Source organism: Heterocephalus glaber, unplaced genomic scaffold (genome assembly GCF_053883595.1).
Source record: "Heterocephalus glaber isolate CG9 unplaced genomic scaffold, H.glaber_assembly_v1.0 deba00001479, whole genome shotgun sequence".
Taxonomy (NCBI): domain Eukaryota; kingdom Metazoa; phylum Chordata; class Mammalia; order Rodentia; family Bathyergidae; genus Heterocephalus; species Heterocephalus glaber.
The window spans coordinates 95,674-121,436 of NW_028258316.1; the positions used below are offsets into that span (position 1 = coordinate 95,674).

Genomic DNA, 25,763 nt, shown 5'->3' on the forward strand with positions numbered 1-25,763 from the left:
GGCTGGGAAGCAAGGGCACACAGGGTGTGCGGGACAGGCCACATGGCCTTTGCCGCTAACCTGGGGGGCAGGCGCCGGCTCCAGCCCAGCTGTCGGAGACGTGGGGTGGCTGCTGACAGAGGGCTTGGGCTGTGGGGGCTCCCGGCCCCCAAAGCGGTCACAGGAGTAGAAGCGCTGCTTCTCGGAGGACGAGGACGAGGGCTGCCTCCGCTCCTGGGACCGGCCACGTCCTTGCCTGCGCTCGTGCCGGCAGCCTGCGGGCCCCTCGCCTGGGGCCAGGCCAGGTCCTGGGGTGCTGCTGGGTGCTGTCCCAGAAGAGGCGAGGTCAGCTCAGCCAAGCCCAGGGCCAGGGAGACCTCTTCCCAGACCCCACCCCGGGGGCAGCAGGACTGACCTCAGCAGGGCTCGAAAGGCCAGGGGGCTGGCATGTGGTTTCACCTGGTGCCCAGACCAGGCCTCAGGTCCCTGTCTGCTGTGGCCAGTTTTGGGGCCTTGAGGGACACCAAGGAAGAGGCGATACCCATGGGCTGCACTCAGGCCACAGTCGCTCAAGGGCTTTCCCAGGCCCTTGGGCACCTACCACCATCTGTGTCGGCAGACAGGCTGGGCCCCTTTTCCAAGGACTTCTGCTTCTTGTCCCTGCGACGGTGGCAGCGGTGATGATGGTGATGTGGCACCTGGCCGGGGGCCAGGCGGTCCAGGGCAGCACTGCAGAGGTGGGCCCCATGGGGGCGCTGGGCCAGCGTGGAGATGGAGCGCTTCATGGGACTGGCGTCAGGAGCAGGCTGTGGCAAGGGACAAGGCGGAGCATGGCCTGAAGGATGAGGGAGTCCCTGGGGTGACAGGGTGGCAGGGAAGCAGGCGCCGGGCAGAGAGGCAGGCCAGGCCCCATGGGGGACCCGGACATGGGCTAGAGCCCCTAGGCTGTCCAAGGGGCTGTTGGTGGGCAGGAGTCTGAGTGCGGCCATGGCAGGGGACACTTCTCCTTGGCCTCCCGACTGGCAGTAACATCCTGGAGGAGACTGGCGAGGGAGCACACAAGTGGGAAGAGGAGAGGACAGCAGGAAGGACACGTGGACTGTTAGGCGAGGACAAGGACACTGCAAAGGGCAGAGCCAGGCAGTGGGGTCGGGAGTCAGGAATGAGAACCAAGTTCACAGTACATGCCCAGAGCCAGGAGCCACAGGAAGGAGGAGGAACATGATGAAGCGGGGAAACCTGGGCCCAGCAGGGCTCGGGTGCTTAGAGATGAGGCCAAGACCATGCGGCCCCTGCTCTGCTTCAGAGTGGAAATGCAGTGGACTCCTCTCAGAGTCCTCAGACAGGAGCTTGTCCCAGGGCGCACACAGAGCCTCAATTTCCTGGGCCAGTTCCTGCTCTTTAGGCAAATGAGCACCAGAAAGAATCTGACTTGCAGGAGTCAGAGAAGGAAAGAAAGTCCAGGGATAGAACAGAAAAAGCTGTTCCAGAAACTCGAGTAGAAGAATGGACAGAGGCAAGTGGTGTCATCTTCTGGACAGGGTAAAGAGGCTGTGATATAACAGTGGAGACCCAGAAAGGGAAGAAATAGGGATGCACCGTGGGGACACAGAGCTGGAGAGGGGACAGAGCTGGGGGTTACCTCCTAGCTGCTACCACATCTGGAGGGAGCAGAGCTGGAGGTTCAGAGTTCGAAGACCCCAGAAGGCTGTGCACATGTGGGTACTGGGTAGGTCCACAGGGCTGATGGTGCCCAGGCTACACAGGCGCCTGGAAGAGCTCCAAGAACGGGTGCTCTTCTCTCTCTCCCAAGTCCCCACACCCCTCTCCCCGGCCCAGACCCTTCCACAACCATCCACCTGTGTTTCTGCGGCCAGGCGGGGCATAGAGGCGGCTCGGCCCTGACTCTGCAGCCCAGGTTGGGGCTCTCCATCCGGGTCCCTCAGGGCGGCGCTCTGCATCTGGACATCCACAGCCTGGGGAGAGCAGTTTCCGAGTCACACTCACAGGGAGCCATCTTAGGCACGCCCACCCGTCCAGGTCCCACAGACCCCGCCATCCTGGTCCTCATGCCTTCCTCTGGTGCCACAGACCCCCATCCCTGCCCACAGGCCAACAGGGCTCTGTCCCATACACCCTGCCCCCAAGGAGGGCTCACCAGTGTTCCCCGCTGCCCCACAGGGATCTCTGCAGAATGGCCACGCTCCAGTGGCGCCCTGGCCTCGTAGAGTGCTTCCTGGGTCCTCTGTGTGCCCCAGGACACCGACTCCTTGATGCCACTCTCTTGGGTTTGTCTGTGGAAAAGAAGAGGAATGTCCCATAGGTCAGAGACCCACGCACTGCTTTCTGGCCCCCTGGACCTGCCAGAAGCCTTTTTTTTTTTTCCAGTACTGGGGATTGAACTCGGGACCTTGCACTTGCAAGGCAGGTGGCGGAACCACTGAGCTAAATCCCCTGCCCCCAGAAGCCTTTACCAGCTACACTCTCGCAAGGCCAGGGATCCTAGAACAAGCCTGCTCCTGCATACAAGTGCTCTGGAGTAAAGGCACACCAAAAAAGCAAAGACTTGGTGCTGGTCAGAGTAGGACAAGACTCGGAACCAGAGAGGACTCCAGTTGACTGGCAAGTTCCTCACTCTTGGATGGGGGCTCATCTGTGAAATACTATCCTGCTGCACAAGACCATGGTGGGAATGGACACAGCCAGGGAGTGAAGCTTGGACAAGTGAAAAGCACCCCAAGAGACACTGCCAATGCTGATATGGCTGAAGATGTTGGGCCCAGGCCTTTCTGGGCTGCCTCGCCCTGGGAGCACTTGCTGGCAACCCTTCATCCCCTCCCTGACCCCAGCTCCAAGGTCCTTTCTACTCTTTCAGTGTTTGTGGAATTGGGCCATACATGCTCTCTGCCTACCCCTTACTATGCTCTGACAGTGTCTCCCATCCAGATCTAACTCTGCCTACAAGAACTCATTCCCACTGAGCACACATGGCAGCCATGCAAGGGGCGTGGTGCTGATCATACATGGAGCTCAGTGTAGAGCGTGATGGCCTGAGCTGACCACACCCTGACCACAGTGCTGGGCCAGAGATGAAGGCTACACCCATCCCTTCAGGATATTCTGACAAGAATCCAGGGTGTTGCTGAGCAGCCCTTGGGGAGAACCTATGGGCTCTGGCCACTGAAGTCACAGCACCATGAGGCTGGAGTGCTCACCCAGCCAGGCTGACCAGATGTTTCTCCTCTCACCTTCATGCAGCAGCTACGACCAGGAAGTAACTCAGATTCCTTTTCCTTCTGAGAGCCTGGCTCAAACCTACCCAAAAGACACCTCCATCCTCTCCACCACACAGAAATACATGCACACACACACGTTTCCACACATTCCACTACTATGCTCTGATAAACACAGTAGGCATGTTCTCCCACAACGATACTCACTCACACACTCAGAATCATCCGTTTAAAGAAAGTGACACTAACAAACTCCTAGAAGGGAGAGCATGGGGCTGTGGGTGGCCAGGCCCACCACGGCCCTGGGCATGGGGTGCATCTTGCTGGCAGCCCTCAAAGGCCAAGCTCCTTTGTCCTGCCCACTGCAGTCTACAGGACGTGGCTGCAATGTGCTCCCTGCTGGGCAGGAGCAGAGGCCCGGACAGGGTCTGAACCTAGGTCCTCCGCCATTCTCAGGGCCCACGTGAGGTGGTGAGCCTGCTGGAGGCAATGATGAGAGCCCCATCTGCCTCATACCCAGGATTCCACTGTTCAGGAAGGCTGTGGAGGCCCTCCATGTGGAGCCCAGCTGCCCAGGGCCCTCCACCACCCTGGGCGAGAAAGTGTGATCACTGTTTTATGCCTTTTGTGTTGGGTAGCTTGTTACCAAGAAATCTTGTGGCAAGGGTTAAGTGATGCAAAAGGATCCAAACAATTCGTCTACAAAATGCAACATCCTCAAAAATCAATAGCAAAATGAGGATCTGGGAGAAACTGCATCAGGGGAGCCAGGGAAAGCAGCATACTAACAGGTGACAAACAGGAAGGGTGAGGGTTTGAGGTGGAAACACAATTTCTGAAAGGTCTTCAGGCACCAGAGGCCAGCAACAGAGCAGAGTTTATCAGCAACTCTGGAACAGCAACCTGTCAGAGCCAGTCAGCGCTGGCCCTGCCATTGCAGGAGCTCACTCCAAAGTCCACACCAGAAAACTGGCAAGTGGAAAGCCACTTACTGCCAGGCAGTAAAGATGTTTGGCTGCACCTGGGGTGAAGGGCACACGGCAATGTGGGGCCCTGGGTCAGGGACGGACCAGACAGCTCTGCCCCCAGAGGGCTGTTGAGGCCCTGGACAGGCTACCCCAGGTTCCCCAAGGGTTGAACCAGAGGCCAGTGGGAAGAGAGGGTGGCAGGGCAAGGAAAGTACTTCTGCTCCCTGGGCCCGTGGCTTAAGACTCCTCCCAGGACTTCCCTGCACCCGGCACTTACATGGCCCCACCGTTGCTAAGGGAGGTGGAACTCTTCTGCCGAAGGAAAGCTCGAGCTCCTCGGAGCATAGCCGGCTGTGTCTGCTCCAGGGTGCCCTTCAGAGGATGGAACAGGGACACGGGGCCCATCTGCAAAGGGGCACAGGTAGAAGAGCTGGGAGGGGCCAGGCCTCAGGAACCTGTAATGTGACCTCGGCAGACATGTGGCACATGACAGAAGCCAGTTCTCCTCCACACATAGCTCAGAGTTCCCTGTCCCCAGGTATATGTCTCTAGTATGCTACTTAAACAGTGGGGCAGGTCAGGGGACCCTTAAAGCATCTTCACTGAAGTATGTCACTTCTCAGAGCCCGTTTCCCTACCTACACCATTTGGGGTTGGACAGACTATAGACGGCAGAATGGTTTCATCTCAGCACCAGTGTGGAGTCACTGCTGCCTGGAGCTCTGGGAGAACTGGATTTCTGGGGCCAAGAACTTTAGAACTTTCCCTGTGGTCACTGAAGACACAACTATGATGGCACCAGAAAGGCAGACCCCAAAGCTCTTGAGTCATGAACAGAGCCAATGGAGACCCTGAGGCACATCAGTGTGAGTCTCTCTGATCCCTACCTGCAAGGACAGCAGATGCTTCTTTCACCTGCCAAGGGCCCTCCTCGGACACTCACGCCTTCCTCCCATCATCTACCATTGAGGGAGCAGTGTGACCCAGGGCCTCTGTCCCCAGACCTCCTCTCTCTTCTCAGCCTAAATGCCGGCTCTCTAGCTCAAGGGCTTCCCAGTACCACCATGCAACCAGAAGACGCGGTGGGGCTGGCTCCTTTGGCCACTGCACCCTCTCCAAGTATGGTTTGGGTCTGCAAAGGCTGCAGGGTTTCCAAGGTATCTGGTTTACTTCTTGGGAATCCTGGAGCCTGTACCTGGGACAGGCCTCCTGGAGCTTGGTGAATCTGGTCTCGGGTGGTTTTGTTCTGTTTGTAAAAGTCGAATATCATCAGGGCTGCATAGACTTTCCCCACTGTCATCTCATCAGCTAAAAAGAACAGGCAAAGAGAGGATTCAGAGGTAATGGTTTGGAGGAGAAAGAGCAGAGAAGCCGGTGAAGATGTGGGTGGAGCAGAGTGAAGTGGCAGCCTGTTCTCCCTCATCACACCACACGGCATCTGGAGATGCTCAGCGGCTCAGCCACAGCTCGGCCCCATGACTGGTCCAGATGCTGTACCCAGAGCAGCTCTGACTCCTCCCAAGGTCCCTGTGCAGGGCTGACTTGCCCTGCTTTGCTTTAGGAGCCCCTGGGGTTACATATCGCCTCTCCCAGGCCCTAACTGGAATTTCCTCCCTGCTTTCTCTGGATGTTTTAAACCTTACCCCACACTAGTAGGACCTCAGATCACCTCCTGCAGCCCCTGGGACACCCACATCTTCAAGGCTAGCATCCCACCCCCACCTCTACGTGCCTCCAGCCTCTCCCCTCCTGCCTCTGGGGGAACAGGGAAGGTGCAGCTGGAGGGCATTTTTCACCCTCCTACTTACGCTTGTGGGGTGGTACCAGTAAGTCTAGAGTCTTCTGGGGCAGATTGGCCCACACTGAGGAAATCTCCTTCCTCAGCTCCGCATCACACTGGTGCTGCTTTGTCCCAGCTGGGCCATGACAACAGAGGAAGGAAAGACAGATGTCAGGAGCAATTCTGCAGCCCTTCATTTGGGCAGAGCTGGGACAGGTGTTGGGGCAGGGGAAGGGGGCCAGTGCTGGAAGAAAGGTCTGGTGGGAAGAAAAATGTTATGAAGGCAGCTCAGAGCCTGCAGAGAACATCCAACCAGCATGTGCCTGGGTGAGCGGTAGGTGGTAGGTGTGCTGGGCTGGGGGATTCAGAAGGATGTGGGAGCATTCCAGTCACTCACACACTCATTCAACAATGTTTACTGATCAGCTAGTAGATGTCAGGTAGTGTTTTAGATGATGGGACAAAAACTTCCCCAAAACTCCCTTCTGAAATTTGCACTATATTCTTCAGTACAGTAGCAGAAAGGAAAAAAAAGCCCAATATGTTGTGAAAAATGCCAAGGACAGGAAAAGCAAAGGGAGAAAGTCTCAAAATGACTCTATTTGGGACAAGGGAGACTCACAAGAAATGGAGAATGTATGGGAGACACTGAGGGCAGAAAGGGACCAGCAGTGGCAAGGCCTTTGTGTGTACTACAAAGAGTTAGGAAGGAGGGGGCAGGCAAGAGACCCCTAGACAGGAAATCAGCAGGAAGAGACAACATGATTTAACTTTCCCTAACACCAGATTTGTTAAGGCTTAATTCATGTAAATAGAATTCACCCTTTTCACCATGCTATTCTATGAACTTTGCTAAATGTGTCCACCACCCTAATGAAGATGTAGAACGGCTGTACCCCCAACCCCTGGAAACCCTGGTGAGGAGTTGGTGCCACAGGCCAGCAGTCACTGATGTTTGTCCCCACAGGTGTGTACCCTAGGATGTCATGCAAACAGTCACCTCACACACTGGGAGGCACCTGTAATATGCTCTGGTTAGCAGCTTGTCTTTTTTTATTGCCAAGTACTATTTCATTTTATTGGTATCAGTTTGTCTATCCATCACCTGTTGATGGACGAGTTATTTATAGATTTAGGCTATTATAAATAAAGCCGTAAACATTTGCATGCAGGTTTTTTGTGTGTGTGAATACATTTGCTTTCATTTCCTAAGTGGGAAGGCTAGACCACAGAAGTAACAAAACTGTTTGGGAGAGGGTGTACTTTTTTGTGTTTCCACCAGGAACATGTAAGAATTCCAATTACCTTGCTTAAAACTCTTCTTTAAAAATTATTTTAGTCATCATAATGGCACGTGGTGTTATTTTATTGCAGCTTTCTCTAATGACTAATAATACTAAGTATCTTTACATATTTTCTTTTTTATTTTATCTGCTTTCATATTTTACCTGCTTTTCTTTGGTGATGTGCATTCAAATCTTTTGGCACTTTCATTGAGTTTGCGTGTGTTTGTGTGTGTATGTATGTGTGTGTGCTGGGGATCAAACCCAGGGCCCTGTGCATGTTAACCATGCTCTCTACCCTTAGCCTTTTCTTATTTTTTCAGAAAGGGGCTAAATTCCCCAGATTGGTCTCAAACTTGCAATCCTCCTGCTTCGGCCCCTCAGACAGCTGAAATTACAGGCATGTGCCACCATGCCCACCAAGTTTTAATTTTAATAAAGTTCAGCTTATCACTTTTTAATGGTTCATGTGTTATGTATCTTAAGAAATCTTCACCTAACCCAAAGTTGCCAACATTTTTCCTGTTTTATTCTAGAAGTTTCATATTTCAGATTTTACGTGTGTCTATGATCTATTCCAAGTTAAGTGTTGTAGAAGGTGAAAGTGTAGTGTATGCTATGTATTTAACTGTGTTCCTCCAAAATTCATATGCAGAAGCCCTGACCACCACTATGCCTATAAAGAGGTAATTAATATTGAATGAGGTCATGAAGGTGGGCCCTGCTCCAGAGGATCTGTGTCTTTGTAAGAAGACATCAGAGATCTCACAAGTGTGCTTTCACCTGTACACATAAAGGAAAGGCCAAATCAAGAATAAAGCTAGGGCCAGGGATTTAGCTCAGTGGTACCACACCTGCCTGACAAGCGCAAGGTACGGAGTTTGATCCCTGGTACCGCAAAAAAAAAAAAAAAAAAAAAGGATATAGCTGTTTACCAGCCAGATAAAGAGGTCTCAGAATATAACTTACCCTGCCAGCACCTTCCTCTTGAACATCTCAGCCTCCAGAACGGTGAGAAATAAATTTCTGTTGTTTAAACCAATCAGTCTTTGGTATTCTGTGTTGGAAGCCTGAGTAAACTAAGGCTGTTTGCATCAAGAATTTTATACTTTTTGCATATGGTTGTCTGAACTTTTCCAGCACTATTTGATAGCAATGATGACGTTTTTCTTATTACCTTGGCAACTGTGAAAATCATTTGACCACATGATACACATCTCTATTCTGTTCCATTGTTCTATATCTCTACGCTGTCACCTATTCCTTGACCAATGTAGCTTCATTGAGTTCTTAAACTTTGTTCTTCTTCAAAACTATCATTTTGGTTCTTTTGCTTTTCTACATAAATTTTAGAATTGATTTATAAATTATTACCAAAGGATTTTGATTAGAATACCATTGATTTTAATGATCAATACGAGAACTGATGTCTTAGCAATGTTGAGTCTTCCTATCCATGGACATGACCTGGAATGCTCAATTTATTTATGGTTTTGATTCCTGTTACGAATGTTTTGAAATTTACAGCATATTATCTTGCATATGCATTTTTTCAGTTATCCAGCAAAACAGAAGTGTTTCATGACTGTGATGCTATTTTGATGGGACTTTTGTTTCAATTCATTGTTAGTACACAGAAATGTAACTGTTTTTGTACACTGATCTTGTATCTTATGATCTTGTTATATGAACTTATTAGTTGCAGTGACTTTTAAAATAAACTTCTGGGGCTCTCTTACACAGTAATCATGTTGACCGTGAACAGAGGCACCTCATTTCCTGTTGTTACCACATTTTTTGCCTTACTACAGTGGCTGCAAACTCGAGTGCCATATTGGTGGTAACAGTATCTGCCTCTGGCTCCCAATCATGGCCCTTCTTTGACATGTGTTGCGCTTTTTTCCCACAGAGGATGTTTCTTTTAATACCTGGTTTAGATAAACCTTTTTAATCATGCATGCATGCTGAATTTTGTCAAATGGTTTTTCTATCAATATATCATATAGTTTCTATTGATTAATGTGGGAAATTAAACTGAGTTTCAAACACTTGCATTCCCGTGTCATCATGTCTTCTTTGATGTACTGCTAAACTCAGTTTGCTAAAATTGTGTTGAAAATTTTCTATCTACATTGATGAGGCATATAAATCTAGTTTTATTTTCTTGTCATATCTGTGACTGGTTTTCATATTAGAATAAAGCTCATACAAAGTAGGTTAGAAATACTCCATCTTTTTCTATTTTCTGTAAGTCTTAGAGCATTGGCATTATTTCTTCACTAAATGTTTAGAAGACTTCCCCCATGAAACCATCTAGGCCTGGAATTATTTTTATTGGAAGGCTATTCACTATTAGTTTAACACATACAGTAATTACAGAGAGAGAGAGAGAGAGAGAGAGAGAGAGAGAGGATGAATGTGGGTATATGTGTGTGGTATTGGGCCTTCATACTGAACTATATCCCTGGCCCTTTTAATATTTTATTCTGAGACAAGATCTTGCTAAGTTGTCTAACTGCCCAGACTGGACTCAAACTTGCGACCCTCCTGCTGTAACTTTCCAGAATGCTGGAATTACAGGTATATGCCAGCATGCTTGGCTCTTGAATGAGCCTGACAGTTAGGGGTTTTATTTCAAGGAATTTTTCCACTTTGCTTAAGCTGCTGAGTTGACCCACATAATGTTGATTATAATATTCCCTTGCTATTCTTTTCTTTTACTGTCAACAGGATTTGTAGTGATGCTCCCTCTTTTGTTCCTTACATTGGTCATTTTTCTCTTATTTTTTTTGTACCGGGGATTGAACTCGGGACCTTGCGCTTACGAGGCAGGCAGAGGAACCATTGAGCTAAATCCCTGGCCTGATTTTTTTTTTTGTATTAAATTCTTTCATTGGTACATTGTAGGTATACAACACAATTACATTTCTCACTGGGAACTGTACCTTTACATAATCCATCTTGGTTCTTATTTTTTCCCCATTCCTAGCCCTCCCTTCACACCCTCCACCCTTCCCTATTTACAAAGACTTTATTTCCATTTTTTCCATTTCTCATCATTTTCCCTTTCCCTTCTTTCCTTTCCCCTGCCCCTCCCACTACCCCTACCCCTTTGGACCTTTTCTTCCTATTTTACATTATCGATTATTCATTCTAATCATTGGTACATTTTAGGTATTCAATATAATGACATTCATCATTGGAAATTTGCACCTTTACATAGTCTCTCTTGGTTCTTATTTTTCACCCTTGCCCAGCCCTCCCATCAACCCCTCCAGTCCTATTTACAAAGATTTTGTTCCTATTTTTCCATTTTCTCACATTAATCCCATTCCCTTCTATCCTTTCCCCTAGCCCTCCCACCTCCTTCCCCTTTGCCCCTTTTCTCCCTATTTCACATTACCTATTATACATTTAGTCCTTATTTACAATTTCAGTTTCTCACACCAGAGAAACTATTCGGTATTTACACACATGTGTCCTATTTATTTCACTTAAGAGTATCACCTCAATGTGCATCCACTTAGCTATAAATGTCTCTAATTTCTCATTTTTTATGGCTGAGTAGTACTCCATTTTATAAAAAAAAACCACATTGTCTTTATCCAGTCTCCAGTTGGTGGGCATTTGGGCTGTTTCCAAGTTTTAGCTATTACAAACTGTGCTGCTATGAACATGGGCGCACATATATCACTGTGGTATGATTCTTTTAATTCTTTGGGGAAGATGCCCAGCAGTGGAATAGTGGGGTCAAACGGAACTTCCAGTCCTAGTTCTTTGAGGTATCTCCATGCTGATTTCCACAGTGCTTGCACCAGTCTACACTCCCACCAGCAGTGGAGCAGGGTTCCTCTTTCCCCACAGCCCCACTAGCATTTCTTATTGGTTGATTTCATGATAGCAGCCATTCTTTCTGGAGTGAAGTGGAATCTCAGCATTGTTTTCATTTGCATCTCTCGAATGACCAGTGATGTTGAACATTTTTTCATGTATTTATTTGCTATTTCTAATTCTTTGTCTGAGAAATGTCTGTTCATTTCAGATGCCCATTTTTGGATTGGGTCTTTAAATTTGGGAGGTCTGATCTTTTGAAGTTCTTTATAGATTTGAGATAGTGGACCTTTGTCTGAGGAAGAGCAGGTGAAGATTTTTTTTCCCACATTGTGGGTTGTCTCTTCACACTGCTGGTGGTTTCTCTTGCTGTGCAGAAGCCTTTTAATAAGAAGAGATCTCATTTGTTGATTGTTTGTGCTAGTTCACGGGTAACTGAGGTTTTGTTCATAAAATCTTTTCCTACACCGATGTCTTCAAGGGTTCTACCCAACCTCTGTTCCAACTGGTTCAGAGTTTCTATTTTAATATTTAGATCTTTAATCCATTTTGATTTTAGTTTAGTGCATGGTGAGAGATACAGGTCTAGTTTTAATCTTCGGCAAGTTGAAGCCTGATTTTTCCAGCACCATTTATTAAAGAGGCTATCTTTCCTCCAGTGAGGGTGTTTGGCTCCTTTGTCAAAGATGAGATGGCTGAGTGTGTCTGGCATTGTATCTGGATCTTCTAACCTGTTCCACTGGTCCTCAGGTCTGTTTCTTTGCCAGTCCCATGCTGTTTTTATCACAGTAGCTTTGTAGTATAGTTGCAGGTTGGGGATTGTGATACCCCCTGCCATGTCTCTGTTACCTAGAATTGCTTTTGCTATTCTGGGTCTCTTCTTGTTCCAAATGAATTTTGGGATTGTTTTCTCGAGGTCTATGAAGTATGCTGCTGGGATCTCAACTGGAATTGCATTAAATCTATAGAGAAGTTTTGGAAGTATGGCCATTTCCACTATATTAATCCTTCCTACCCAGGAGCAGGGGATGTCTGTCCATTTTCTGATAGCATCTTCAATCTCTCTGTTCAGAGTGCCATAGTTTTCAGAGAAGAGGTCTTTGATTTCTTTCGTTAGGAGGATTCCTAGGTATTTCAGTTTTTTGGATGCTATTGTGAAAGGAATTATTTGCCCTATTTCTCTCTCAGTGAGTCTGTCATTCGTGTAGAGGAAAGCTATTGATTTTTGTGTGTTGACCTTGTAACCAGCTACTTGACTGAATTTGGTTATTAAGTCTAGAAGACTTTTGGTGGAGTTCTTGGGGTCTTCTATATAGAGTATCATGTCATCGGCAAATAATGACAACTTGACTTCTTCATTTCCTATCTTTATTCCTTTTATTTCTTTCTCTTGTCTAATTGTGGTGGCTAACGTTTCCAGAACTATATTGAACAAGAGTGGTGATAGTGGACATCCTTGTCTTGTTCCTGATTTTAGTGTGAAGGATTTCAGTTTTTGACCATTTAGTATGATATTGGCTGTTGGTTTTTCATAGATGGCTTCTATCAGTTTGAGGTAGAGACCATCTATTCCAATTTTTTGTAGGGTTTTTATCATAAATACATGTTGGATTTTGTCAAATGCTTTTTCTGCGTCTATGGAGATAATCATATGGTTTTTGTCCTTGGCTCTATTGATATAGTGTATTACATTGATTGATTTTCATATATTGAACCATCCCTGCATCCCTGAGATGAATCCCACTTGATCAGGGTGTATGATCTTCTGCATTCTGTTTACCATTATCTTATTAAGGATTTTTGCACCTATGTTCATTAGTGAGATTGGCCTATAGTTCTCTTTTTCAGTTGGGTCTTTCTCTGCTTTGGGGATCAAGGTGATGCTTGCTTCCAGGAATGAATTTGGGAGTATTGCTTCCCTTTCAATTTCATTGAAGAGTTTAAACAGTAGTGGCAGCAGTTCCTCTCTAAATGTCTTGTAGAATTCAGCAGTGAAGCCATCAGGGCCCGGGCTTTTCTTAGTTGATAAGTTTTTAATGACATTTTCAATTTCATTAGTTGACACTGGGTTGCTCAGAATTTTTAGGTCTTCTTCGTTCAACTTTGGTAATTCATATGTATCTAGGAATCTGTCCATTTCTTCTGTGTTGTCCATCTTATTGGCATATAGGTTCTGGAAGTAGGTATTGATGATCCTCTGGATTTCTGCTGGGTCTGCTGTAATTTCACCCTTTTCATTCCTAATTGCATGGATTTGGGCCTTTTCTTTCCTTTTTCTGACAAGGTTGGCAAAAGGTGTTAATTCTGTTGATTCTTTCCAAGAACCAACTCTTGGCTTCATTGATTTTTTTGTATCATTCTCTTAGTCTCCATTGCATTGATTTCTCCTCTGATCTTTATAATTTCCTCCCTTGTATGAGCTTTGGGGTTGTCCTGCTCTTCTTTTTCTAGAAGCTTGAGGTTCAGCATCAGGTTGTTTAATTGGGCTTGTTCTGTTTTCCTAATATGCATATTCACTGCTATGAATTTCCCTCGTAAGACTGCTTTCATTGTGTCCCATAGATTCCGATATGTTGTATTGTCGTTGTCATTTAATTGAAGGAACTGTCTGATTTCTTCTTTAATTTCCTCTGTGACCCACTGGTTATTCAGAAGTGTGTTGTTCAATTTCCACATGTTTATGAAATTTTTTGAGTTTCTTTTGCTATGGATCTCCACTATGGTCTGATAATGTACAGGCGATAACTTCAATTCCTTTGCACTTACTTAAACATGTTCTATGTGTGAGTATGTGGTCTATTTTGGAGAATGACCCATGTGCAGCTGAGGAGAATGTGTATTCTGATTTTGTGGGGTGGAAGATTCTGTAAACATCTGTTAAGTTCATTTGTTCAAGAGTTTGATTGAGTTCTAGTATTTCATTACTTATTTTTAGTCTAGCTGATCTATCTATTTGTGACAGTGGGGTGTTGAGGTCCCCCACTACAATTGTATTAGTGCATATATGACTTTTCATGTCCATTAGTATTTGTTTTATATAGTTGGGTGCACTAGTGTTTGGTGTATAGATATTTATGATTGTCATCTCTTCCTCTTGGATTCTTCCCTTTACAAGGATGTAGTGTCCTTCTTTGTCTCTCTTAATCAGTGTTGGTTTGAAATCTACTTGATCTGCCAAGAGGATAGCTACTCCTGCTTTTTTTCAGGTTCCTGTCACATGCAGTATTGTTTTCCATCCTTTAACTTTCAGTCTATGAGTTTCCTTTTGAATTAACTGTGTTTCTTATATGCAGCATATTGTTGGATTTTGCTTCTTGACCCATTCTGCCAGTCTATTTCTTTTGATTGGTGAATTGAGACCATTAACGTCGATGGTTATAACTAAAACGTACTGACTTGTCATTGCCATGACTTTTTCTTTTTGTTGGGTTCTCCCCCTTTACATTTAATTTCTTGTCATGCCAGATGGGTTCATTCTGCTTTGCTTCCTGGGGTTGTGATCCTCAGTGTCTGTTCCTAGGATATTGTGTAAAATTCTTTGGAGTGCTGATTTGGTATTCATGAAGTTCCTAAGGTGCTCTTTGTCATGAAAGTATCTTATTTCTTCATCCATTTTGAAAGATAGTTTTGCAGGGTACATCAATCTGGGTTGGAGGCTGTTTTCTTTCAGGGCTTGGAATATGTCACTCCAAGCTCTTCTTGCCTTGATGGTTTGTGTTGAGAAGTCTGCTGTGATTCTGATGGACTTTCCTTTGTATGTGATTTGTTTCTTTTCTCTGACTGCTTGGAGAACTTTGTTCTTCTGTTGTGTTTCTGGAATCTTAACAATTATATGCCTATGTGTAGATTTTTTTTGGTCAAGGCTATTTGGAGTCCTATATGCCTCACTTATCTGTATGTCAAGCTCTTTTCCCCTGCTTGGGAAGTTTTCTGCCATTATTTCTGTGAAGAGATTTTTTATGTCATCTCCACTCTCTCCTGTTTCTTCATTGAGCCCAAGGGCCTGATTTTTCTCTTCTTGATCAGTCTAGCTAATCTTCTGGTTTGTTGTTGTTTTTTTTTCCTATATCTACTCACATATTAAATTTCTTCATTAGCAGTATAAGTTTATGATGCATATAATTACATTCATCTTGGGGAATTGGTACATCTACATATTGCACCTTGATCATTTTTATTTCCCCTTTTCCCAGTCCTACCCTCTTCCTCCTTTAGATCTCTTTCCCACCTCCACAAATTCTACCTCTGTTTCCTACTATCTGTCTTTTTTTTTTCCTTTAAATTATTTATATTTTGGGTTTCTCATATAAGAGAAACCAAGTTAAATGTCACTTTCTGTGTTTGATTTATTTCACTTAGCCTTATGGTCTCTATTTTCTACAGATCCATTTTCTACATCCATCCATTTTCTACAAATGTCTCAAATTTATCCTTCTTTATGGACAAGTAGTCATATATATGCATGTATATATTCATGTAATTTTCTTTATCCATTCACCTATCGATTCTACTCCCATCTTTATGCTTTCATTTTACTTGCCATCATTTTCTCTCTGCTACACGAGAAACTTATTCAACATTTCTTTTGCTGTATTTGTGCTCACAATGAATTTTTTTTCAGATTTTATTTCCTGAAAAAGTTATTGTTTGATGTACTTTTTTGAATGATATTATGCTGTCATTCAAAAGCAATTATTTTTTTAAAAACCTTTTCTACTGCACATTAATTTATTATTTTAATTGTGCATATATGAGGGTGCATGTGATAATGTGAGACATGTATACAATGTGTAATGATCAAGTAAGAATAGTTATCATTTCCATGACTCATAAATATGTTATCACGTGTGTGAGAAGTTCTATGTTGAGGTTTTTTTCTTTTTCTTAGTACCTAAAATGTCAGTTTCTACTAGTGAAAGAGTCACTAACTAAACCTATCTTAGCTAGTGCAGCATATGTATTACTAAAACAATGAACCATAGCAACTCAGTAAATAAGGAGAAGAGTAAGGAGAAAGGAAGATGACTGCAAGATAAGAGCGAGCACTCTGAGGACTGAATAACTGGAAGTCTTGTAAAATTTAAAAACAGAGGTAGGGAGTCAGATGGGTAAATAACCCTAAAAGACAGAGGGAAGCCACCAAAGAGAAGCTTGGATGGCCCTGCTGGAGGTAGGTGGTGCTGAGCAGCCCTCTGGGAGGAAGCTGGCAGGCCATCTGCAGGTAGGTTTCACAGGACCAGAAAATACGTGATGACCCCAGCACCTGCTGGTCAACAGGAAGAGTGCAGGTCATGGGTCTTGGTATAATAATGAGTGGTGACAAAGAGGTCATTGTTGAGAATTATGAGGAGGTGAAGAGTCACGTGGTTGTTGCAGTGACTGTGTCCTCCATACTCATTTCCCTTTGTGCAGAACATACACAGGAGTGAAGAGAGGGCTTTCAGCAGTGCCCACGGGCTTGCAGCGGGACCCAGGTTCTCCTCCAAAGGGAGTAAAACCCTTCTAATTACCACCAGGAATTTGTCAGAATATCTGTTTCTTCAGGGATTCTCCCACAACATATGTCATTAAACCTTGGGATAGTTCATTAGTCTCTTTTTGGATAATTGGTGCTTTATACTGGTTTCAGTCCACAGCTGGCTGGTTCCAAGGCCAGCGGCATGGCAGAGGGGAAGTGTCTTCTGGTTTTTAACCTGCTCATTCTTGAGGGCAGACTGAGGGGGCTGAAAGCAGATGCAGATCAGAGAAAAGGCTGCTGCAGCAATGCATAACACGCTGACAGGCTCGGGCCAGGAGGTGGCAGTGGGCAAAGGGTAGAAATGACCACATTCTGGATATATTTTGAAGGCAGAGTCAGGAAGATATGATAAGAGATTGGACATGATTCAGAAGTGAGATAAGAAACAAGAGGCAGTAAGAATGATTCCAAGGTTGTGGCTTAGGGAGTGGGAGGAATAGAGTGCCACTCATGATTCTGGGAAAGCTATGGGACCAGCTGGAGGTGAGGTCCAGGCAAGTCAACTGTAGGATGCTGAGTGTCCTCCAGGAAGACAAGAATAACTTACAGGATGTTTGAGTTTGGGCTAAAATTACAAGACTGGAATTTATGATATGCACAAAAAACAGGTGAGATAGTAAAAGACTGAGTGAGGATGTCAAAGAGGACTTTCTGAGCACAGTTCCGAGTGGAGAGGTGGAGAAATCACGAAAAGACCCACAAAATGTTTCACACAGAAGGGGGTAAAGAATGAGAAGAGCTGTCCAACAGGACTGAGGACTGACCTTCAGGTTTGACAACCTGGAACAACAGGTCATCAAGGGTAGAGCTCAGCCCAACTGGAGACCAGAGAGAGAACAAGACAACAGAGACAAGCCCTACTGGGGGCTGGTTGCTATAGAGGAAGGAAGAAAAGCAAGGAAATCAATAGAAAGGTGAGAAGAGAAATCTTTAAAGAAAGAAAGAATGGTGCATATACATATTGACATAAGTGCTGCAGAAAAGAGAAAAACCAACAAGGCAATAAACAGAGAACAGAACTGTGGGGAGGTCCAGGGAGATGGTAAGAGGAGGCCCTGGCTGCAGAGGGGACAGGCAGGGAGGGTCCAAGGCAGCAGGTCCCCTCTGTGGCTCCCATCTCCTCTCTGAAAGGGAGGGAAGGCAGAGGGAGCATAGGCCAGGCACAGCCCCTCACAGGCGTGGGCTGGGCCAAATCCTGGCTCCACCACTAGCTGGCTCTGAGCAAATTATCCCTTTCCCTGTGCCTCAGGTTTCCACCTGAATATGGGTCATTATGGTACTAATATGCAGGCATTATGGTGCCCAACAGAGCAGGTGCTCTGTGCAGCTCTCCTTCCAGACAGAGCAGCCCCTTCCCCTCCTCCCTGCACATCCAGGCTACCTCACTCACCTGGGGCCAGCTTGATCTCCAATGCTGTCCGAATGAGGGCCATCAGTGTGGAGGTGAAGTGCACTGTCATATCCTCACTGGAGATAGGCATGTTCATGCGAACCAGGCGCTGGGGACAAGGAGAAGCAGGTAAAGGCTAGGTGCACCAGGGTCACCCCCATCCCAGGGCTGCCCAGTGCTTCGGGCACCGGGGGATTGCCTGGGCCGCCTGAGGGTGGTCCCTGCAGGTGCCTGGGCCTAAGTGAGATTGGGTGGAGGGGAGTTTTGCCAGCATTCACGCTCATCCCAACTCCCACCCTAATCTGAGCTGATTCTCCTGGCTGCAGAAAAGCAGAAATCCAGGTGAAGTCTGTAGCATGGGGTCAGGCCAGGAGCCTGGATCCCTCTGAAATAGGGACAACCTCAGCCAGAGGGACCTTGGCCCCAGTCCATGAATGAAAAGAGGGTGTGTGGCACTGGCTGAGGAAGGAGGGTCCAACGAGGAGCCCATAAGCAGGAAGGGTCTACCCACCTCCCCTCTACCTGCAACTGGATCATCCAGACAAGGGTGGCAGCCAAGAGTCCCACCTGGAGCCCCAGCCCCCAAGAGGGGTACCCTACTTTACCTCAAGCCCAACTAAGGATTCGCTTCTCACCACCCAGCCAGGGGGCCAGAAGACACACTTGACGCCACTCAAAGGCAGACAGAGAAGCCTTAGAGACTAAGCTCCTTCCAGCTTGAAGGAACCAGGACTGAGGAGACTGCAGCCAACAGCTGGTGAGGGTTGGTGAGGAGCATCTGCTCCTATCTCCCTGAGCCAACCCCCCTGCTTTCTTTGGTTTTCAGGGAAGGACAGCTGGACAAGCATGTGACTGCAACACAGTCTTCCAGGCCAAGCCTGCAGCTGCCTAAAGCCTCAGGCTCTGAGAGTTCGAAGGGTGTTCAGAAGGGGAAAGACCCAAGATGCTCATGCAGACACATAGAGCCCCAGGAACACCACGGCTAGCCTGTCCTCATAGGATGGGGCTGGAGGCAGGAGCCCCTCCCTGGGCCTGGCCCTCTGGCAAGGCAAGCCCTCAGCCCCTCCTCTGGGAAGGGCTCACAGCCCTGCCCTCAGTACCCTGGTCTCAAATCCAGAGATCTCAGTGTGACGGTTGGTGGAGGTGCAGGGGGGCTGAAGATATGAGCCAGACTGTCCCTCGAATGCTGGCAAAGCCCCACTTGGCACATCCAATCATAGTGCCAGCACCCCACATACACATGTGCTGCACACCAGGAGAAACTTGCTTCCCAGAGCATGGCGTCCCTGCAGACCAGCACCGATGGCAGTGTGAGAGGCGGATGAATTCCTCTCCCAGGGAGGGGAGTGGGGATGAGTGAACAAGGAGCAAGCAGGTGGTCTCGCAAGGGAGAGCTCTGTCCAGGGCACTCTGAGGGTTGCCCTCATCGGGGCTCCTACCCCCTGCCTCAGGCCCTCATGGGCCAGAAGCTGAGATGCTGAGGGGGAAGGACAGGACAAAGCAACAATGCCATGGTGCTCCAGCATCCCTTGGACCCCCTGAAGCTTGCCCAAGTCCATCATCCCCAACCTGTCCAGAACCTCAGGGCCAGCTAGTTTGGCTGGAAGGGTCTTACTGCACTGGCTGCCCAGCCCGGTGTCGGTGTGGACAGAGCTCTCCCCCTTGAGACAGGGCTACAGCCTTGCATGCAGCAGGTACAACACACATGCGAGTATGGGCAAAGGAAGGACCGAGGGAGACCCCAGAGGCATCTCTGTGGCAGGTAAGAGCATGGTGGCTCCACAGGCTGCACTGGATCAGGCAGCAGACAATGACCTAGAATGAGGGCACAAAGACTGTGGATGGGAGAAACCCAGTGAAGCCCTCAGATAGCTTGCTGGAGAGCAGAGGGTGCCAGCAGAGGGGCCCAGGTGGGTAGGGTGCCTGGCGGTGCCACAGGCCAGTGAGCAGGAGCTGTGGGACCCACACCTCCCCCCCAGGAGGGAGGCTGGAGGCATCCTGGCCTGCCTGTTCTTACAGCCTAGCCATCTGGAACTCTGGGCCTGAGGCCTTTGCTCTCCTGCAGCAGGCTGGGAAACCTCAGGCAGGTTGGCAATACCCTCCCTCGCAGCCTACTTTCTCAATGTCACAAGGCCTCCTTCCCACAGGGGGCCAGGAAGCCCCTGCAGACTGTGGCCAGGCACTGGCTGAATTCAGCAGAGGTGCGTGTGTGTGTGCGCGTGTGTGCGTGTATACATGTGTAGCAGCGGGGCCCCTACAGGCCCAAACTATCCCCAAAGGCCAGACCCTGAGGACCTTACGGAACAGTGCAGCAGGTAGTCCTGAACCTAAAACAAAACAATCTCTGTTCAGAAAATGGGTCTGTCCCCTTCTTCCTGGAAAAGGAAGGGAAGAAGGGCAGCACTCTGGCTCCATCTTCCCAGCCTCTCTGGGCTGTCAGGAGAGGGCAGGGATGGGGCACCAGGGGCCAGTGCAGAGGCCTCATAGCAGTCCATGTCCCTCTGCCTGGGATGGGAGCAGAGATGGGCAGGGTGGAGAAGAGGGAAACAGTGAGGCAGCCAGGTGCAGACAGACAGCGGGGTGAGCCCTGCGAAAGCGGCAGCGGGGAGAGCTCAGGAGCACCCTTCGGATGGGAGGAGGCCAGGGCAGCCCAGCCTCTCACAGACAGCTCCTGGGGCAGGGGTGTAGGGTCAGGGTCTACCTTGTATGCAACTCGAGCAGGGCATTTCTTCCCCAGCCCCAGAGGTGGGGACATGTGTTTCAGCATCTCAAACATGTCATTGTAACTGATGCGCCCACTGGAAACCCGTCCCAGAAAGGCAGGCACAGTGGGGCGGTCCACAGGACGAGGCAGGCAGCAGAGGGGCAGAGCGGGGCAGGGCCAGGGAGGAAGCAGACAAGAAAACACATCTAGTTAATCCAAGTGCCAGGCGACACACCCAGAATCAAGAGCGGTCAAATGAGGGTTTCTCTGCTTGACTCGACCCCTGCTGCCCCACCCCAGGCCTCACCCCTCGCTCCAGCCCCACGCAGGGCACGCGCAGGGCTGGCTCTGAGCTAATGAACATGGAGGGGTAGGGAGGGCTGCATCGGGGCGGCTTTGGGTTGTACGTTTATGCTTTGACTCTTTCAGAAGCACACAGAAGGCCGAATCAGAGAAGAGCTGTTTCACCGTGCGGGAGGAGCGGGCTGATTGCGGAGATGGGGCTGTGGGTGAGACCACAGGAGCAGCCAGCACCAGCGGTCCGGACAGTCAGATTGGCTTCCGAGCGAGGCCAGAGGCCGCAGTGGAGAAACGTCTACAATAGGCCAGGAAACCAGACAGGGATCTTGGAAGCTCTAGAGCCGAACTTGACCGTAAGGCAAGTCCTGCTCCAAGGCCAGAGACGCCCGAAGCGGCCGGGGCAGGGCTGCTGCTGGGGTCAGGGCTGGAAGGGAGGAGACTTCGGGGAGGGGAGGCGCTGGGTGGTGGTGACCTGGGCCACTCCCGTGCTGCCTGACCAGTCAGGTGGGGACCAGCAAGCAGGGCGAGCCTCCGGCAGGGCCCGGAACCTGCAGGCCCCTGGGAGCTGGTGGCGAGTCTTCCCCAGCTTTTGGGTCTCCCTCCACTCCCGGAGCCCCTGCCTGAGGGCTTGGGGTCCCAGAGACACAGCAAGTTCAAGCCGGGACCTTTCCTGGCAAGCAGATCTGCTTGGAACCTCCCACTTTCGGACCACAGGGCTCCTCTGCTGGGTGGAGTAATTAGTCCAGAGGTGACACAGGATGGCTTGTCTTTGGGCCCCACCCACCTGTTCTCTCCTCCCCCAGGGACTGGAAGCCTCTCCGACCAAGAGGAGCCACTGCTACTTGCACCAACATTCCCCTTCTCTGGACCCTCAATCTCTGGCCTGTCTGACCATCAGCCAACCCACCCAAGCCTACAGGAAGAACTGGGTCAGATGGCTGTCTCTGTGGCACAGGCTGGACCTGGCTGGCCCCCAGCACCCACCTGGCTGGCTGGTCCTGGCCAACACAACCCAGCCAGAAGCTCTATGTGCTGTCTCCAAAGGCTGCCTGCCCCAGCCAGATGAAGGGTTTGGGAGATTAGAAAGGGAACCAAAGCATCTAGGAGGCCGGAGTGCGGGGCAGGGCAGGACGAGAGGAAAGAGGTGAGGTGCTGTCATTCCCAAACCAGGCAGGGAGAGTGTGCTGTGTTTGCAGTTCGGGCAGGGAGTATGTTGGATGGAGGCTCTGAAGTTGCAAACCTTGTAGGCCAACCTACGAGGGCAGTTCTTCCCTAAGCCAACGGGTGGCGCAATACAACGCAACAAACTGTACATATCCTTATAATGAATCCGGCAACTGGAAAGGAAATGTCACAGGTTACGGCAACAAAGGCAAATGGAGCCCAACCCACCCACCCACCCAGCCTGCAATGGAAGATGCAGCCTTGAGCAGCCAAGGTGGTGAGGGGTACGGCTGGCCAAGCTGCTCCCTTCTGGAGGCTGGAGCAACCCAGAAGATATGTCAAGCCGCTATGATTCCTAGAGCCCAAGGCAGGCAGGGAACACTTCTCACAGAAATCTGCGTGCTTCACAGAGGCAGGACACACTCCTCACACTCCAGTACCTGGATGGCATCTACTCTGCACATGGCGTGATGCCTGTCCTCGTCAGTCTGGCCTGGGCCTGCCCAGCTCTGTCAGCCCTGCCTCTCTTGAAGGCCAGACCCCCTCCACAAGTCTTCCTCTGAGCCTGGCTCTCATGCACCTGCCTCTCCACCTCGTCCACCTCAGGGGCGCCTCCTGACTGTCCCCATCTTTCTGCTGGTCCAGCTAGACAGCCTCTTTCCAGCACTGGCACCCTTGGGTCACCACTAATGTTCTTCTCTCCTATACGGCAGTCTCCCTCAGTCCAATAGGATCCAAGGTACTTCTTGAAAAGAGGGAAGAAAGATGAAGTCCCACTTTGGCTTCACTCAGGGTGCTTGCTAACCCTGTTGGACCCTGGGAACTATTACCAAGGGGCAGGGGGGATGGGGGCCCCTATTTACCAAACCTGTCAGATGCCACCAAATGAAAAGTGTGGGCCCAATACTGTCACTCCCTGATTCAAACACTTTCTCACTGTCTATAAAACAAAATCAGAACTCCTTTTTAAAGCCACGTCTCAAAGCCTGTACCAGCCCCTTATAATGCATACTCCACTCCAGCCTGGTGCAGTGTACCTGGATGTCCCCCTGCCTCTCCACCTGCCTCAGCCTTCTCTGAGGCTCCACCAATCTTCCTCCTTGAGTTCAGCTCAGATGGCACAAGTATTTCTTTTTTTAGGGTGCTTTAAACAATTTATTCAACTGAAATGCCCATATACTGACTTCCATTTTTTTTTTATATATCTTTTCTCCCCATGGTGAGTTAGAGCATCTTCAAGCCAATATAAATATTTCATAAATATGTGGCCATTTGGGGATATACCTACACAATACCTCATCATCTTTCAGCCAAAAAAACCCCCCAAAAACACCAAAGAATAAAGACCTCACATAATTAACTAGGTACAATGAGAATCTGCTCCAAATATTTTTTTTTTTTAGGTAACGCACCACGTACCTGTTCAATTAAGAAAACCTTACAACACAGGATAATTTTTTATTTTTAAGTAGGGCCTAGGACTCTTAGCCACTAACTAGGTGCTGCATGGCAGAGCTACATCCCCTGCTTAGGCCATGAATCCATAGGGAGCAGGTCCCAGCAACTCAGGCTCCTTCCCATTGGTTCTCACAAAGTGTGCTTCTCTGGGCGTGGCACTCAATTGAACCAGGTACCTTGCTCTTTGTCTTCCTTCTTTTTCTGGTCATTTTTCTTGACCTGTTTCAGGAAGCTGTCTCGACTCTCTGAGTGTTTAATATGCTCAATACGCACATTAATCCTCTTGGCAAGCATCTCGCCCTTAACTTGCTTGTTTATCAATGCCAGCAGCATGCTGGGTAACATTGCAGACTCTTCCAATTTTGCCATGGTAACGTTTGTGTGGCATTTCTTTTTGAACAGTACCCAATCCCTTGATGTCTGCAATGTCACCCTTTTGTAGATTCCCATGCATGTGGCCAAAGGAACAACCCCGTGTTTTCTGAAAGGCCTAGAGGGCGTATACCGGGTTCCTCTCTTCTTTCCCTTCGTGTTTGTCCTTTGGGCAGATTTCTGAAAGATGGTGGTTCTGGCCGAAAGGTAGATGGCACAAGCAATTTCTGGCCTCAGATGCCCTAGCTTTGAGCTCCAGCACTGCCATGCATCCTAGTCAAAATAGGAGAGCATACACCTGCTTCACCTTGTCACTCTGTGCCCAACACATAGCAGATGCTCAACAATACTGGACAGACAGATGAACATAAACTGAGCAGACAGACTGCTTTGAGAAGTGTGACTGGGATTCTCCCTTTGAGCTTTTACATTCCACAAAGTCTTGAGGCAGCAACGAAAGGGAAGCTAGGAAAAAAGCAGCTCTAAATATCAACCACTTTGTGTCTCCCAGAGCATGCGTGTGTTCACATATGTGCACCTGTGCTTGCACACACACATGAACACACAGGCATGTGCATACAGACATGCAATGAACTCACACATATGCACACATCACAGATGCACACAGGGGCAGACACGCATGAATGTACAGTTCCCTTGCATACATACACACAGATAAACACAATTACATGTGCATATACATGTGCACTTATATCCACAGAGGAGCACAAACTCATGTATACACAAATATGTGTGCACACACAATAAATAGGCATGGCACATGGACATAGTACTCATAGGGTCACACAAATGTAAGAATGGATATGTACACAGGTACACACGTGTACACACATACACTGCCATACATGTACACACACAGCCACACGTGTATATATTTTCATATAAACACACATGAAAATGTTGAGAAATTAACAGTTTTGTTGTGGTTTCAAAGTGTCTCCCAAATACTGAAGAGACATCCAAGTGGTCATCCATCCTGGAGGCTACCAAAAGGCTTGAGCTGCCTCTCTGTTGTGCCAAGGATATGGATCCATATTAGCCTACTCAGCTGCTACTAGCCTCCTCAGGCCATTTAGGGCTAGGCTTTGACTGAGGCTCTTGTGGACCAGAGCTCTGTGTGCTGCTTACAAGCCTGTCACTCCAGGCTCGTGGTCTTGTACAGGACCTGGTTCATGCCACCTCTGGGGCAAGGCTTATTTCTGCTGTCTATTCTTTGACAAGCACTTTCTTTATCATGTGCCCAATAGCCCTAGTCTTGCAGCTTGCAGCATCCCCAGTCCCCAGTTCTAGAACTTGGGAAACAGACTGGGCCCTCATTGTGCATGATACAAAGCTGCAGTCAGCCCAAGCCCACCTTCAGCCATGGCTTACTGTGGAAGGCCTGGGTATGCAATTCTCATATCCTCTCCCTCTCCTCTCTCCCTCTCTCCCTCTCTCTCACTCTCGCTCTCTCTCGCTCTTGCCTTTGCCCTTTAGTGTAGATTATATCCTACAAAGTATGTTTTCTGCAATATACTCCTCTTGGGACAATGTTCCCAAAACAGCAGACTCCAGATCAGAATCAGACTAGTCCCCCTAAGATGCACCTGAATCATGGCTCAGTTCCAGATGCTCTTGCCCTTTGCCTGACACGCCCCAGTCTCCACCCAAATATGAATGGCCTTCCTGACCACAGGACCCAGTAAAAAATCCCCAAACCCATGCATTCCAGCAAGAGTGTGGGTACTGCAGAACAAAGATGTGCAAGCATCAGAAATGGTGG

At 48.4% G+C, this 25,763-nt stretch overlaps 1 protein-coding gene across 6 annotated transcripts in view; it reads right to left on the reverse strand.

Moving 5' to 3' along the window:
* Cacna1b (calcium voltage-gated channel subunit alpha1 B) overlaps window positions 1–25,763 on the reverse strand; it is a 201,372-nt gene that overhangs the window by 25,690 nt on the left and 149,919 nt on the right. For all 6 annotated transcript variants that reach the window (XM_087182900.1, XM_087182902.1, XM_087182899.1 and 3 more), the window contains exons 39-47: window positions 20,684–20,780; window positions 17,983–18,091; window positions 5,989–6,096; window positions 5,376–5,488; window positions 4,458–4,585; window positions 2,138–2,273; window positions 1,839–1,955; window positions 581–785; window positions 61–305 (exon numbers count right to left, since the gene is read on the reverse strand). In XM_087182900.1, the coding sequence (XP_087039026.1) occupies window positions 61–305; window positions 581–785; window positions 1,839–1,955; window positions 2,138–2,273; window positions 4,458–4,585; window positions 5,376–5,488; window positions 5,989–6,096; window positions 17,983–18,091; window positions 20,684–20,780 (1,258 nt within the window). The remainder of the gene's footprint in view (window positions 1–60; window positions 306–580; window positions 786–1,838; window positions 1,956–2,137; window positions 2,274–4,457; window positions 4,586–5,375; window positions 5,489–5,988; window positions 6,097–17,982; window positions 18,092–20,683; window positions 20,781–25,763) is intronic.